We start from the raw sequence: 14322 nt of genomic DNA, 5'->3' as shown, positions 1-14322 counted from the left end.
TCTATTTTATTTATTTTTATAAGTTCTTGTTCCTATCTGGAACTAATATTCCAGTATACACATAACTGAAAAAAAGGATGTCATGTTTTAGGAAGAATTGGATTTGAGCTATGTGAAGTGTTTGTGAATAGGACGAACGACATTCCCAATACTTGACATCCAATAAACAACTCTTATACGTTTAGATTATTTTATATGGGTTAACATCAATTTAAATTCGTTAAAATGGCAATGGCACAGTGATATAAAAGTATGGTACATATAAATATATGACACAACGATCTTCTACACATTTCCGATTGATCCAATCTAACCGCAGACCTTTAGTGTGTCTCAATCACGCTAGCAGCCTGATAGCACGCCTTCAACATTGCAAGTCCAGTTCTTTCCTTTAGCTCAAATGTATGAATTATATGCGTTATTTAGCTAGTAAAGCCAAAGGGTGCTAACTACAGCGCTGAGTTTGTTTTACTCAAGCGGGAGGTAAGTTTTATTTTTACTGTAGCTTATTAGCTAATGCTAGTTTTCGCAAAGGCTACACACGTTAGCCATAACTACATGAAGTTGTTTTCATTCATTCAGCCTTTATTTAGACATTAAGATGTTATTCTACGTCTCACATCAACACAGCTGGGAAAGGTCTTATCGTTCAATTTAACTACACAGCTTTATATTTAAACAAATGTGTTCGTCAATTGTTAATGAGCCTGTTTTTTACCTGCTCTCTCCCTCCCTCCCCAGACTCCCTGTTTTGTTACTTTGCAGGTCTGTGCTCCCGAGTTACAGCATCATGAAGGTGAACAAGCTCACGCAGGTCAAAGGAAGGTCTCATAAATGGAAAGATGTGAGGAGCAGACGGTGCAGAGCTCCCATCAAGTCCTCAGACCTCAATTCCAGTCCTGCCCTGGTCCAGGTGGTACAGGAGCACCAAGTGTCTGTGAAGAAAAGGCCCTCTGCCAAGAGGTTGAAACATAAAGCAAAAGCTGTCGTTGAGCCCAAAGCAATCGCCTCAGAGTCTGAAAGCAAGAAATCGTACTCTCACACTAATGGAGGCTCAACGTTTACCATGAATACTCCTTGCAGTCCTGGAGAGGACCTCCAGGACTGGAAGGAGTATTCCCAGTCAATTCGGAGAAATGATGTGGAGACTTTGGGAGAAATGCAGGATGTTCTGGGGGGCAGAGTCGAGGGAGAGGCTCTAAATCACTGTGCACAAAGAGATGATCGACAAAACCACGCAGTGCTGGTTCTGCAGAAAGATCAGGTAAGCTGTCCACTGAAAAGATAAAGCTGCAATATTTTCCATGACTGGATCGTTGTTTTCTTGCAGACTCTGTGTTTTCGGGGGAAGTGCATTTTGACCTGTCTGTACGGTCGGGTCGAAGTCATGGGCTTTACCATTGAAGAGGGCCAGAAATCATACCCGCTCTTCTCTCCAGCTTCTCACTGTCCACTCACCATTAGAGCCATGGAAACCTCTCATTACGACAGAGATGACAGAACAGATGCCTCACGCGTCCTTCAAGAGCATCTTCCACCTGGTACTCTTTATTTTTATACTTGTTTTTTAGTACGCCTGTTGCTGCCCTTCAGTTTGGTAAAAGTTGTACCTCACTGGGCTGTGACTACATGGAGTATTAAAATTAGGATTAAAAAAAGGCAAAATTTCTGTTGCAGTTTAAATTCTGAGCGCTTGCAACCAACGAGCTACATTTTGCACGACCTTCGTCTTTCAGCGTTTCCCTCTTCAGGGGTCTCCACAGCGAGTCATCCTCCTCCATGTCACTCTGTCCTCTCCATCCTCTGTCCTCACTCCAACTACCTCCATGCAGGGCTTAATTTGTAAACTGATTGATGCCGGAACAGCATGAGGGGAACGGCGGGGGTCCGTATGTCCTCTCACAGAAAATTATGAATAACAGAGATGCCATTTCCTGCATTTTGGTGTATTTTAACGGATTGTTATACATCAACATTTACCTACATTTGTAAACACTTAATACAATTACTATTTTGGAGAGGAACAGCAGGTTGTGTGCAGCAGCACCGACTCTGTCAGGTGTCCTAAACCCCCCTCCTCCCTCCCCTCACTTCATGGTTCTGAGCTGAACTCTTCTCCGCTCCTGCTCCAGTCTTGTGGCACCGTTTGAAGCACCTGAAGGCTTCAATTGTTGTCCAACTAAGGACAATCAATCATTCAATCCATCCATTCATTTTTTATTAAAGTAAAGTGGACTGTCTCTTTGACATTTTGATCGCAGTTGTTATTTGGACAAATTAGCGCCGTTGTTTTAAAACGTGACGTAGGCTATAATGTGAATAACACATCAAACATTTATCTCTTTGTATTTTTAATTTATTTTTTACAGTAAGCTTTTTTTTAATTTATTATGTCTGAAATGTAGCAGGAGTTCAGACACCTGCTGATGTGTGCGCGCACTAGGTATATTATACACTTCACCACTCGCTCCCCACGAGATCGGATGCTTCTCTCCCTCCCTCTCCGCTTTGCTTTGCTGCTCTGTCTGTCTGTGAAATTGCTGTGAGACTCTCTTGCATTTTTTCCGAACCATAATTATGGACTTGTTTTGACCAGTTGGTCCCTCATCTCAATTTACAACATTTCTTCAAAGAGAAGACAGGCTTTGGGTGAGCCGATTTACCCTGTTGGCACGTACGCAGCTGGATATCTCATCGACTGGAAAACTTGATGATGTGTCTATCTCTGCTGCCATCTGTGGATTTTAAGGATGCATATTTAATTGGATTTTCGATAACTGGTTCCTGCTTTTTGGATTCAGCTGGTGCTGGTTTTATCTACAGGTCCTTCTCAAAAAATTAGCATATTGTGATAAAGATCATTATTTTCCATAATGTAATGATAAAAATGAAACTTTCATATATTTCAGATTCATTGCACACCAACTGAAATATTTCAGGTCTTTAATTGTTTTAATACTGATGATTATGGCATACAGCTCATGAAAACCCAAAATGCCTGTCCCAAAAAATTAGCATATTTCATCCCACCAATGAAAGACAAGTGTTTTTAATACAAAAAACGCCAACCTTCAAATAATCATGTTCAGTTATGCACTCAATACTTGGTCGGGAATCCTTTTGCATGAATGACTGCTTCAATGCGGCGTGGCATGGAGGCAATCAGCCTGTGGCACTGCTGAGGTGTTATGGAGGCCCAGGATGCTTCGATAGCGGCCTTAAGCTCATCCAGAGTGTTGGGTCTTGCATCTCTCAACTTTCTCTTCACAATATCCCACAGGTTCTCTATGGGGTTCAGGCCAGGAGAGTTGGCAGGCCAACTGAGCACAGTAATACCATGGTGAGTAAACCATTTACCAGTGGTTTTGGCACTGTGAGCAGGTGCCAGGTCGTGCTGAAAAATGAAATCTTCATCTCCATAAAGCTTTTCAGCAGATGGAAGCATGAAGTGCTCCAAAATCTCCTGATAGCTAGCTGCATTGACCCTGCGCTTGATTACACACAGTGGACCAACACCAGCAGATGACATGACACCCCAGTGACTGTGGAAACTTGACACTGGACCTCAAGCAATGTGAATTCTATGTCTCATCTCTTCCTCCAGACTCTGGGACCTTGATTTCCAAAGGAAATGCAAAATTTACTGTAATCAGAGAACATAACTTTGGACCACTCAGCAACAGTCCCAGGCGAGATGCTTCTGACGCAGTCTCTTGTTCAAAAGTGGCTTGACCTGGGGAATGTGGCACCTGTAGCCCATTTCCTGCACACACCTGTGCACGGTGGCTCTGGATGTTTCTACTCCAGACTCAGTCCACTGTTTCCGCAGGTCCCCCAAGGTCTGGAATCGGCCCTTCTCCACAATCCTCCTCAGGGTCCGGTCACCTCTTCTCGTTGTGTAGCGTTTCCTGCCACCCTTTTCCCTTCCCACAGACTTCCCACTGAGGTGCCTTGATACAGCACTCTGGGAACAGCCTATTCGTTCAACAATTTCTTTCTGTGTCTTACCCTCTTGCTTGAGGGTGTCAATGATGGCCTTCTGGACAGCAGTCAGGTCGGCAGTCTTACGCATGATTGCGGTTTTGAGTAATGAACAAGGCTGGGAGTTTTTAAAAGCCTCAGGAATCTTTTGCAGGTGTTTAGAGTTACGTTGTTGATTCAGATGGTTAGGTTAATAGCTTGTTTAGACAACCTTTTCATGATATGCTAATTTTTTGGGACAGGCATTTTGGGTTTTCATGAGCTGTATGCCATAATCATCAGTATTAAAACAATTAATGACCTGAAATATTTCAGTTGGTGTGCAATGAATCTGAAATATATGAAAGTTTAATTTTTATCATTACATTATGGAAAATAATGACCTTTATCACAATATGCTAATTTTTTGAGAAGGACCTGTACAATCAAGGAAGTCGTCAGCAGCAAATTTGGACCCGATCACGCTGCTTGCCTTTATGATGGCTTGGTTCATGTCTGGAGTACTTGGACTCAAATGCTTTGGGCTGAATGGATCAGATCTTGGGGATTTTTACTCAGACACATTTCCATCGGTGTTGGCCATGTTAATTTGGACATTTCGGAACCGAGTGGACCGACACAGACTCAAGGTTGATGTCATTAAGTTCTGCCTGTCCCCAAAACAGCTGTGTGTTTATCTAAATTTTGGTCGCCTTGGTTGTCCTTGAAGGCCATCTTATCTAAAGTCGCCTAGAGAAAATGTGATCTGACGCTACCCCCCCCCCCCCCCCGAGGAATTTCCAACTGCTAACCAGATGAAACCCCGCTGAAAAAACTTTGTCATCATTTCAGGACTCTGGATTCTTATAGAGGTTATCCATGGCCATTTCTCGACATACCTTGAGAATGTTTATGGATCTCACCGGAGGACATTGACTGATTACAGTGACCTCGAGAGCATCTGTAGGCGTTGTTGACTGGTCTCGTCAATTCCTTCTTCCTGCTCTGCTCTGCAGAATGTCTACGTAAATATGTGCTTGTTTGTGCGAAGTGTTTATTCAATATTAGGGGTTTTTCTCAGCCAAGAAAAAAGTCTGATGGGAATTTTTTTCGCCTCCAATTCCTACATGTGTCCAGTTAACCACTGTTTTTTGTCTGTCCAAACAGGTCTCACTTGTAAATGAGTCTTCGAGGCGCATTGTGATTTATCTGTTTAAATAAAGGTTGAATGAATGAATGAATATTGGAGACGTTTCTGTGCGTAACGTGCACTGTCCACAGGGAATTTATTTATTCTGTTGAATAAATGATCGTTTCTGTTTCGGGGGTCTGAGAGGAGGAGAGGGGGTGTTTTTCAGTGCGCGGCCCCACTGAGGAGGGACAATATTTGGAGAGGAGGAGGAGACAAGGACTCCGCGCAGCACCTCTGTGCGTAAATGTGACTATCTGATCTGTCACCCCCCCCCCCCCCACCCCGCCTAGAGGCTCCTCTCCTGCTCCTCGAAGGAGTGTGTAGCTGCATGGTGCGCCGCGCGTGCTGTGGCTGGAGTATCCACAGACTGGGTCCGCTGGGCTGAGGGCAATGTCTCCTCTCATTGCATTTTAAAATAAATAATCAAAATAAAAATGCGCAATGACTTTGAACTTTTAGGGGTGGAGTTGACTAATCTGAAGAAAGAGTTGCCAGAACAAAACGGGTCAAAATGAGAGAGTTCCCGGATATTGTTTTGGCAGGATCCGGCTCAAATGAACCACTGCCTCCGTGTCTTCTCCAACTGCATCCATATATCTCCTCTTTGTTATCTTTCTGGCAGCTGCATTTCTAACATCCTTCTACAATCCCACTGTCCCTCTTCCGGACATGTCCAGACCACTGTCCCTCCTTTGGACATGTCCAAACCATTTCAGTCTGGCCTCTCTTCTTCATCTCTTTACCACACTCCAGTTTCCTGGACAGTGGACACCAAGTCGTTGAAGTCCTGCATCTTTGTGACCTCTGCTCCATGTAACCTCACTGTTCCACCGGCCTCCCTCTCATTCACACACATGTACTCTGTCTCACTACGGCTAACTTTCATTCCTCTTCTTTCAAGTTCATACCTCCACCTCTCCAAGTTTTGCCTGGCCACGTTATAAAATGGCAGCTTATTTTTGTGCACAACTTGCAGAACGGTACTCAATGCCATGCACATTATTTTGTACCTGCCTGGACCTGCATTATACCCATCTTGGCAGCCGCGTCCACGTCTGTGATCGTTGCTACTGGAGTGCACTTTTGATATAAAGATAGACATATTTGGAACCAACCTAGTCCTAGAGTTAAATATGAAGCCTTCTGTCTCAGATGAAGCTCAGGTGAAACCGGACTAATGAACCTCATTGAACCTGAGGGTTAGAATTCCTCCTCAACAACAGAAGTCACTGATTCAGTCACACGCGACAGTTTCTAAAAGATACTAAATGTCGCTCTACAAGGTCTTAAATCAATGTGTGGATTTAGTCTTTCATTTACAGGTTTTTCTCTCTGTGTGTGCACGTTCACCTGTCTGTTAGTAAAATATCTCATGAACCGATAAACACAATGAAACTTTCAGGGAGTAGCTGTACTGCTATAGTTAAATTAGCTTTTGGAATTAAAGCAATTCAAGATGGTCACCACAGCCAATTTACAAAACACAAAAATGGTTCTAACTTGGTCAGTTCTACAGATATTGAGCTAAGATTCAGTGGTAGTATCAGAGAGTCATCCCAAAACATCATTCAAGAGCTAACACATCTGGTGACAACTTGCATGAGCTTGCACATAATGTTTACACGTTTTGACCTAAATGGCTGCAGCTCTGTCTTTTTGTCAGATTTAGGCCTGTCAGGATAACAAATTTTGCTGGATTGTCTCAGAAATTATTATGTTAAACGATAATATTGTTTGAAATTTGACAATAGTAATTGTTCAATTTAAGAAGAAATGTTGGTTAATTAGTTTTGTGTGTAGTACCTTTTTGACCACTAGATGGCAGTATAAGACAGTTTGAACTGGAAGTTGGATAGTGAGGGAGCGAGCTGCGTGTCTCTAAGAAAAATGGGAGGGAGGCCCCTTGACAAGACATGGGCTGTCTCTCATTCCTGTTTTTCGGTTCTCAAAATGGCGGACGCTCGGTGTGGTTTGAGCTCTTTAGCATAGCATTTTTCACACAAAGCTTTTGATAAAAAAAAATCAGTAAACAAGTTCTCAGCTTCTTTTTGCAGAGAAAAAATTTTTTTTACACGAAGGCATGGGTTTCAACCGTGAATTTTGAGCTTCAACAAGAAAGCATTTTTTTCCTGAGGTCGGCCTATTAGCTTAGCTCGTAGCTTAGCTTCTCAGTTTAGCTGCTTTTAATGATCCAAAAACGTGGATCGTTGCAATGGATTTTAAAGAGAAAAGGGAAAGGGAGGGGTCAGTGAAGAGCACTGGAGTTGAGCCTTTTATCATCCAGTGCTTACAGAAAGAGAAAGATGAAGAAACGATAAAGCCAATAAATGAAAATGAGGTTGATAATTTTCATTTATCATGCGATTAATTGATTTATTGTTTATCGCGACAGGCCTAGTCAGACTTTTAGTTTTGGACCAGCATGTTGCAGTTCATCCAAAGTTGTAATGACCTACCGTGTTTTCCGGACTATAAGTCGCACCTATTTTCATAGTTTGGTCAGTCCTGTGACGTATAGTCCAAAGCGACTTAAAAGTTCATTCATACAGACATGAACCAAAGTGTAAACATCACCATTTGCAGACACCTCTAGGCTTTTGACAACTATAGGTTGTTCCTCTACCACTAACACCCCCCCCACACACACACACACACACAATTTAAACAAAAACATTCACTTAGTCAACTGAGAAAAATTTAACAAAAGTAAAATGCCCCCAAAAGTGATGTGGAATGAGATTGGTCAACCAGCAACTTGTTTGTCGCACTCATTGGCATGTTCTGTTAATTAAGCCTGTTCAGGATCCCAGGTGTGTGTTTTATTGTTATTCCAGATTAAATGTCTGTTCTTGCACTTTGTGAAATACACGTCTAAATAAATGTGACTTATACTCCAAAGCAACTTGTGTTTTTTTTCCCTCTTCATGAAGCATTTTTTGATTGATGCAACCTATACTCTGGAGCAACGTATAGTCCAGAAAATACAGTAATTTTAAGACCTGATAGGATCAAATGATGTCGCAACATGTAAAACTCAAGAATTAAACCATCGTGCTCTTCTGTTTTCCATTTTGAGAATGTGAACACAAGACTCATCACTGTCCCCTTGTTACTGGTTGTCATCTAACCATTTAAACTGTTTTTTATTGCAGCATCTCGGAAGAAATTGCTCAAAAAGATAACCTCAACATCATCCATCGTCCTGCTGGAGCCCATGGAGACGTCCCTGACTCGCTTTCTGTCAAGTTTTACTAATCTCAGCGGATTGTTCAGCCCCACGGGGGTAAGCTGACTGCTGTTTAATAAACAGGTTTCATCTTCTTAAGAGCTTCTTCTCAGTGTTTGAACGTGCCGTCCATCAGTTAGTTAAAACTGCGACCATTTTAAGAGCTCATTCATGGCTTTTGTGCGTCCTTCCTGTATGTTTGTAGAGTGAACTCATGTCAGCTGTTCTTGACACACCATTGAACGGTTTGGGCATGATTCCTCTGACCAGCACCGTGGAGGGCCTGAAAAAGTCCAGGAGCTGTGAAGATGCCCTGAACACCGTGGTCAACGCTTGCAAAGGTGAGCACTTAAATTCTGTTTCCCATCCAAGACTCAAGCTCTAACACTCACATCAGTGAGCTGGTTCACCCACTGCGGCGTCCTTTCTGTTGAACTGTGTGAATTTAATTTACACAACAAATTGCAATTGTGCCGCTCAAGGTGGCTGCATGTTGGAGCAGCTCTGTTACTTTCATTTTGAGGTTTTGCTTTTGGAAACTTTGGTTCCTCTTTTTCTGGATGTAAATCACATTTTTTTGGATGGTGGTTTCTTCTGGTATCAGATGCTGTGCAGCTGGAAGGATTTTTACTGAAACTTTTTTAGTTTTAGACATTTGTTATGATGCATAACCATGGCAACAAGGCAGTTTTCTACAACCAACAGCAGCTGATTAACATCTCAAAAGCTCAAATAATATCTCAACTACAGTCCCAAATCTCAAATGAGTTGAAAAGGATGTTCTGTGGATGCATTCTCATCTACCTGCCAGCTGTGCTCGAGTGCCTGACCACTGAGATCCTGGAACTAGCAGGAAACACGGCTCATGACAGCGGAAGGACAGGATCATCCCTCAGCACCTACAGTTGGCTGTCCGCAGCGACGAGGAGCTCGGCAGACTGCTGGGAGGAGTGGCCATCGCACTGGGAGGAGTTCTGCCCGGCATTTGAGGGGTCCTACAGCTCGAGGGAACCGAGACGCCAGCCGAGTCTGGGTGGACGGATCGGACGGCATCTGCAGCCAGTTTCTTAGGATCCACTGTGGGATGGACCTTTTACAAGAGATCCTTCCTGTCTACAGCCATCAGTATCTATAACATCTCTTAATGAAATGAGGATAACGAGTTACAACAACAAATAATTTCCCTCTGGGATTAATAAAGTATTTTTGAATTGAATTTGAAATCTCATACTTTGAAGATGCTAAATATGTTTTTTTTAACTGTGAAGTGAACAAGAACACAAAATCAGAAAACCTGAGCATGCAATAGTCACCCCCCTAACGTCATCCATTTGTAGAGTCACCTTTGGCAGCAGTTACGGCTGCAAGTCTCCAGGCTCGTCTTCACGAGCTTCACACATTTGAATTCTGTAGGTTTGATCCAAAACTGGTGCAGCTCCTCCCTGCTGGACGGCTGTTTGTGTCCAGTCTCATCAGACCAGAGATTCTCAGTCTGTTTTGTCTTTGACTTGAGCTACTCCAGCGCATGTAAGTGGTTTTCTTTACACCACTGGAGTATTCAGTGTGTTCAGGGTCTGATCAGCTGGAAGGTGGACCTCTGTCCCGCTCCTAAATCTCTGGAAGACTTTAAGAGAAAACAAGTTTCTCTCAACAATTACTCTATATTTTGCTTCATCCATATTGCCTTCAACGCTGACCTGTTTCCCATTTCCTGTTGACAAAATACACAGCACGATGCTGCCACCACTATGCTCTGTTGTAGGTAGGGATGCACCCATACGTGTGTTGGTCTGATACTGTGTGTGTGTACTTGTTTCTGCATTTATATGCAAAGGCTGCAATTTGACTGGTCACATGATCTGGTTACATGACTTGCGAGTGAGCAGAGCAAAGTAGGGAGTAGGAGAAGTCAACACTGCACTTTAACCAGTTTAACAATGGCGTCAGGCTCGACAGGAGCTAAAACAGCTGAAAGTTTGAGCTGAAAGTTTGGTACCAAAGAGGGGCAGCACATTCGTTGTTTGAATTATTTTGGGTATAAAAAAGAAGACGCTGCACAACGACATGTCTTGTGCAGAAACTGCCTTGCTGCTGTTGCTACCTCTCGAGGTAACACCGCAAGTCACAAAAGAGGTCTGTGCAGAGCAGCTCTGTGAGGTTCTACAGAACCTCTTCAACCTTAGCCTGACCCAGGAGAAGGTTCCAGTGTTGTGGAAAACATCCTGCCTTGTTCCAGTACCAAAAAAACTCACCCATCAGTCCTCAATGACTATAGACCTGTTGCCCTGACATCCCACATCGTGAAGGTCCTAGAGAGACATCTGTTGACCCACCTGCAAGCACATATCAGGACCCACAATTTGCATATCGGCGTGGGCTTGGAGTTGAAGATACCATCATACACCTGCTTCAGCAAACTCACTGTCATCTAGAAAAGGCAGACAGCACTGTGAGAGCCCATCCATCCATCCATTAGCTTTACCCGCTTATTCCATTTTGGGTCACGGGGGTCGCTGGTGCCCATGTCCAGCAATCGCTGTGTGAGGGGCGGGGTACACCCTGGACGGGTCGCAAGTCCATCACAGGGCCACATAGAGACAAACGAGACTAACAACCATTCACTCTCTCACTCATATCTAGGGACAATTTAGAGTTACCAATCAGCCTAACATGCATGTTTTTGGTCTGTGGGAGGAAACCGGAGTACCCGGAGAAAGCCCACGCACGCACAGAGAGAACATGCAAACTCCACCCAGAAGGCCCCTGGACCAGGGTTTGAACCAAGGACCTGCTCGTTGAGAGGCAGCAGCTCTACGAGTTGCGCCACTGTGCTGCTTCACTGTGAGAGCCATGTTCTTTGATTTCTCTAGTGCATTTAACACAATCCAGCCTGATTTGCTTTGTCAGAAACTTCAAAAGATTCAGGTGGAGGCCTCAACAATCACCTGGATCAAAGACTACCTGACAAATAGACCACAGTTTGTGAGACTGAAGTGTTGTGTGTCTAACCAGGTGGTCAGTAGCTCAGGAGCATCACAGGAGACTGTACTCTCACCATTCCTTTTCACTCTGTACACCTCAGATTTCCAGTACAAAACAGACTCCTGTCATCTGCAGAAATATTCAGATGGCTGTTCGGTTCTGTCTGTCGGGTGTATCAGAGATGGACAAGAAGTTGAGTACAGGGAACTGGTGGACCGCTTTGTGGCATGGTGTGGAAACAATCATCTCATCTTGAATGTGAACAAAACAAAGGAGATGATTGTAGATTTTAGGAGAAACGGGAACAGGTCCAACCCTATTTCCATCATGGGAGAAGAAGTGGAGGTGGTGGATAAGTATAAATACCTTGGAGTTCACTTGGACAACAGACTGGACTGGAAATGCAACAGTGAAGCCGTCTACAAGAAGGGACAGAGCAGGCTGTACTTCTTGAGGAAGTTGAAGTCCTTCAGTGTTTTCAGCAAGATGCTGCATATCTTCTATATGTCTGTTGTAGAGCGCTATCTCTTCTGCCATCATCTGCTGGGATAGCAGCACCAGAGCAAGTGATTTAAAAAAGATCAACAAGCTCATAAAGAAGGCTGGCTCAGTTCTGGGGACTCCTAGAACCTTTGGAGATGATTGTACAAAGACGGATTCTTCATAAAATGAAGAACATTATAGACAACCCTCAGCATCCTCTTCATCAGACTGTCATACAACAACAGAGTGTCTTCAGTCAGAGGCTTCTTCAGATTCGTTGTAGGACAGACCGCTACAAGAGATCCTTCCTGCCCACAGCCATCAGCATCTATAACAACTCTTTAATGAAACCAGGATGATGAGTTACAACAGCATTTAATTTCCCTCTGGAATTAATAAAGTATTTTTGAATTGAATTGAATTTTGAATTGAATTTATCAACACTTAGTAAAACACCACAAAACCATTTACGAGGGTTACATGGCTAGAACGCCAACGAGTAGTGCTTCAATTTAAAGTGGACAATGTACCAGTCGACAGGGATCACTGACTGAACTGTTTGAAAGTATTACTCTGTATGAATATAATTCGAAATGGCACACGGAAATAACTTGAGCAAAGAAGACATTGAAAAATAATTGCATATTAAATCACAATACTGAAGTAAAAAAATCACAATTAGAATATTTTCCAAAATTGTTCAGCCCTAAGTGTCAGTCATGTTTTATTTTGGTGGTGGTGGTAGTGGGGGTTTATTTTGTCCTGATCCACACTCTACCATCAGGTGTCAGTGCTGCATCATAAAGTTGTTTGCTGCCATTTGACACAACCTGAATATGCTTTTAGAAAAGACGTGCTGTCCGAATCCTTGTATTTTTTCTGTAAGCGATTCTGTAAGCGATAAAAGCCTGTGAGGAGAAACTAGCCGCAGCAACAAATAAGATTTCTGACGTGAGGCGAGCTTGTCTGGAACTCAAAGATGACCAAGGTCAGAGTCCAGGTCACCCGCATCACCTCAGAAGGATTTTGGTGCACCTCCTGCTCTTAATCCCATTCTGCCACCTCCACATGTGTGTAGAGACACACCTCCACCCTTACCTCAAGTGGTAGGGACAGACCTGAACAGGTTTCCACTACCAAACAGGCAAGAGAGACCATTGAAACTTCCTCTTTCAATAGATGATTTGCAAAAAATCTCAAAATATGTTCAACGCTTTGTACCTGGTCCAATGGGTTCAACGGGCACAAAAGCGTATCAAAAGCACAAAACGACCTTGATTTCAGACTGAGTGGTTATCCTAATGCTACGGTTGAGGATAAAATCAGTCTGATAAGGCTCACTTCGGACAGAGAGGTGTTCACCTTCATCGAGCGTCAACCTGATGCCACGAGAAGGGATTACAACCTTCTGTGTGAAGCTTTGATCAGGGAATACGACCCCTGCACGGGACCTGCTGGATTCCCAGCTGCTGACAAAGTCACGCAAGGGAAGCATGAACATCCAAAGGTTTATTACAAAAGAATCTTCCAAGCTTATTTTGGTTACAGAAATGAAACCGGAATGGAGGAAGAAGAAGGTTTTAAATTTGTTTTCAGCAAAAATCTCCACACTGACATTAAATTGTCAGTACAAATGATGGCAAATTTCAGAGAAAAATCCATCAATGAGATTAAACAGTGTGCTGTGAATGTGTTTGAGGCATGTTCTCATGCTAAGACGCCCATAGAGGTGTTTCCTGGTGTAAAGGTTAAACCCCACTCGTGTAGTGAACCTGATCTGACCTCAAATCTGATCAGATGAACAGAGACTGTTATTTCATTGATCTGCATCCAGAAATACAGTTTGAGCCATCTGGAGACTTTCTTTCTTGAATTAATCAAGTAGAAAAGACAATCCTCTATGATCATTACTATTTTACAAATGTTTGATAATCAAATTGTGTTAGTTCACTCAATGCTTACAGGTTGAAGAGAACTACTCATTTTTATTTTACATAAACAGTAAGTAATGATTTTTATTCCTCATTCAAAGAAGAAATCAGGTTAATATGCATTTCTTGATTTTCTGTCTTCAATGAGCAAGTTTTGTAAGTATGTTAAAGGTCGAGTCTCGGTCAACTAAAATGTTTACCGAGAAGAAATGTCATGTTTAAACTTTTTCAGAAGATAATAGGAGTTTGACTCCACGAAGTCTGGTGTTTCTCCAATAATCTTTTCTGTCTGTTAAGCAATCTCATTCTCTGCCCTTGACTTTTGATAACATCTTACGTCACAAAACACACCTCTATTCTGGTCCATCCACGAATCAGAAAGCTCTAAATTGACCCGGAAGTCAACTCATTTAAAATGTGGCAACTTCCCGGTTCTGGCCAGAGTGCTGAAGAGTCTGATGTCGGAAGTCTGATAGAGAGTGCTAAGGAGATGAAAGGAGTTCAGAGTTCTTGGATGCAAACGCATTCAGGATGATCCAGAGACGTTT

The 14322-nt window shown here is 42.9% G+C and overlaps 1 protein-coding gene across 1 annotated transcript; it reads left to right on the top strand.

Annotated features, from left to right (window-relative positions):
• Window positions 1–323: 323 nt before the first annotated feature.
• Window positions 324–11401, top strand: LOC119416604. Its single transcript, XM_037683794.1, has 6 exons — window positions 324–483; window positions 742–1264; window positions 1331–1541; window positions 8305–8435; window positions 8584–8719; window positions 11391–11401. Exons 2-6 carry the CDS (start codon window positions 791–793, stop codon window positions 11399–11401), a joined length of 963 nt encoding a protein of 320 aa, XP_037539722.1. The 5' UTR covers window positions 324–483; window positions 742–790.
• Window positions 11402–14322: the final 2921 nt, after the last annotated feature.

The sequence above is a fragment of the Nematolebias whitei genome, chromosome 11, assembly GCF_014905685.2.
Source record: "Nematolebias whitei isolate Nwh7 chromosome 11, NemWhi1, whole genome shotgun sequence".
Taxonomy (NCBI): domain Eukaryota; kingdom Metazoa; phylum Chordata; class Actinopteri; order Cyprinodontiformes; family Rivulidae; genus Nematolebias; species Nematolebias whitei.
Note: the sequence above shows the minus strand (reverse complement) of the source record. Positions and strands in the feature narration are given on the sequence as shown.

Coding starts and splice junctions, on each gene's coding strand:
- LOC119416604 (XM_037683794.1), top strand. CDS start 791: ATGAAGGTGAACAAGCTCACGCAGGTCAAAGGAAGGTCTCATAAATGG. Junction 1,265..1,330: donor TGGTTCTGCAGAAAGATCAG/GTAAGCTGTCCA, acceptor GTTTTCTTGCAG/ACTCTGTGTTTTCGGGGGAA. Junction 1,542..8,304: donor TCAAGAGCATCTTCCACCTG/GTACTCTTTATT, acceptor TTTTTATTGCAG/CATCTCGGAAGAAATTGCTC.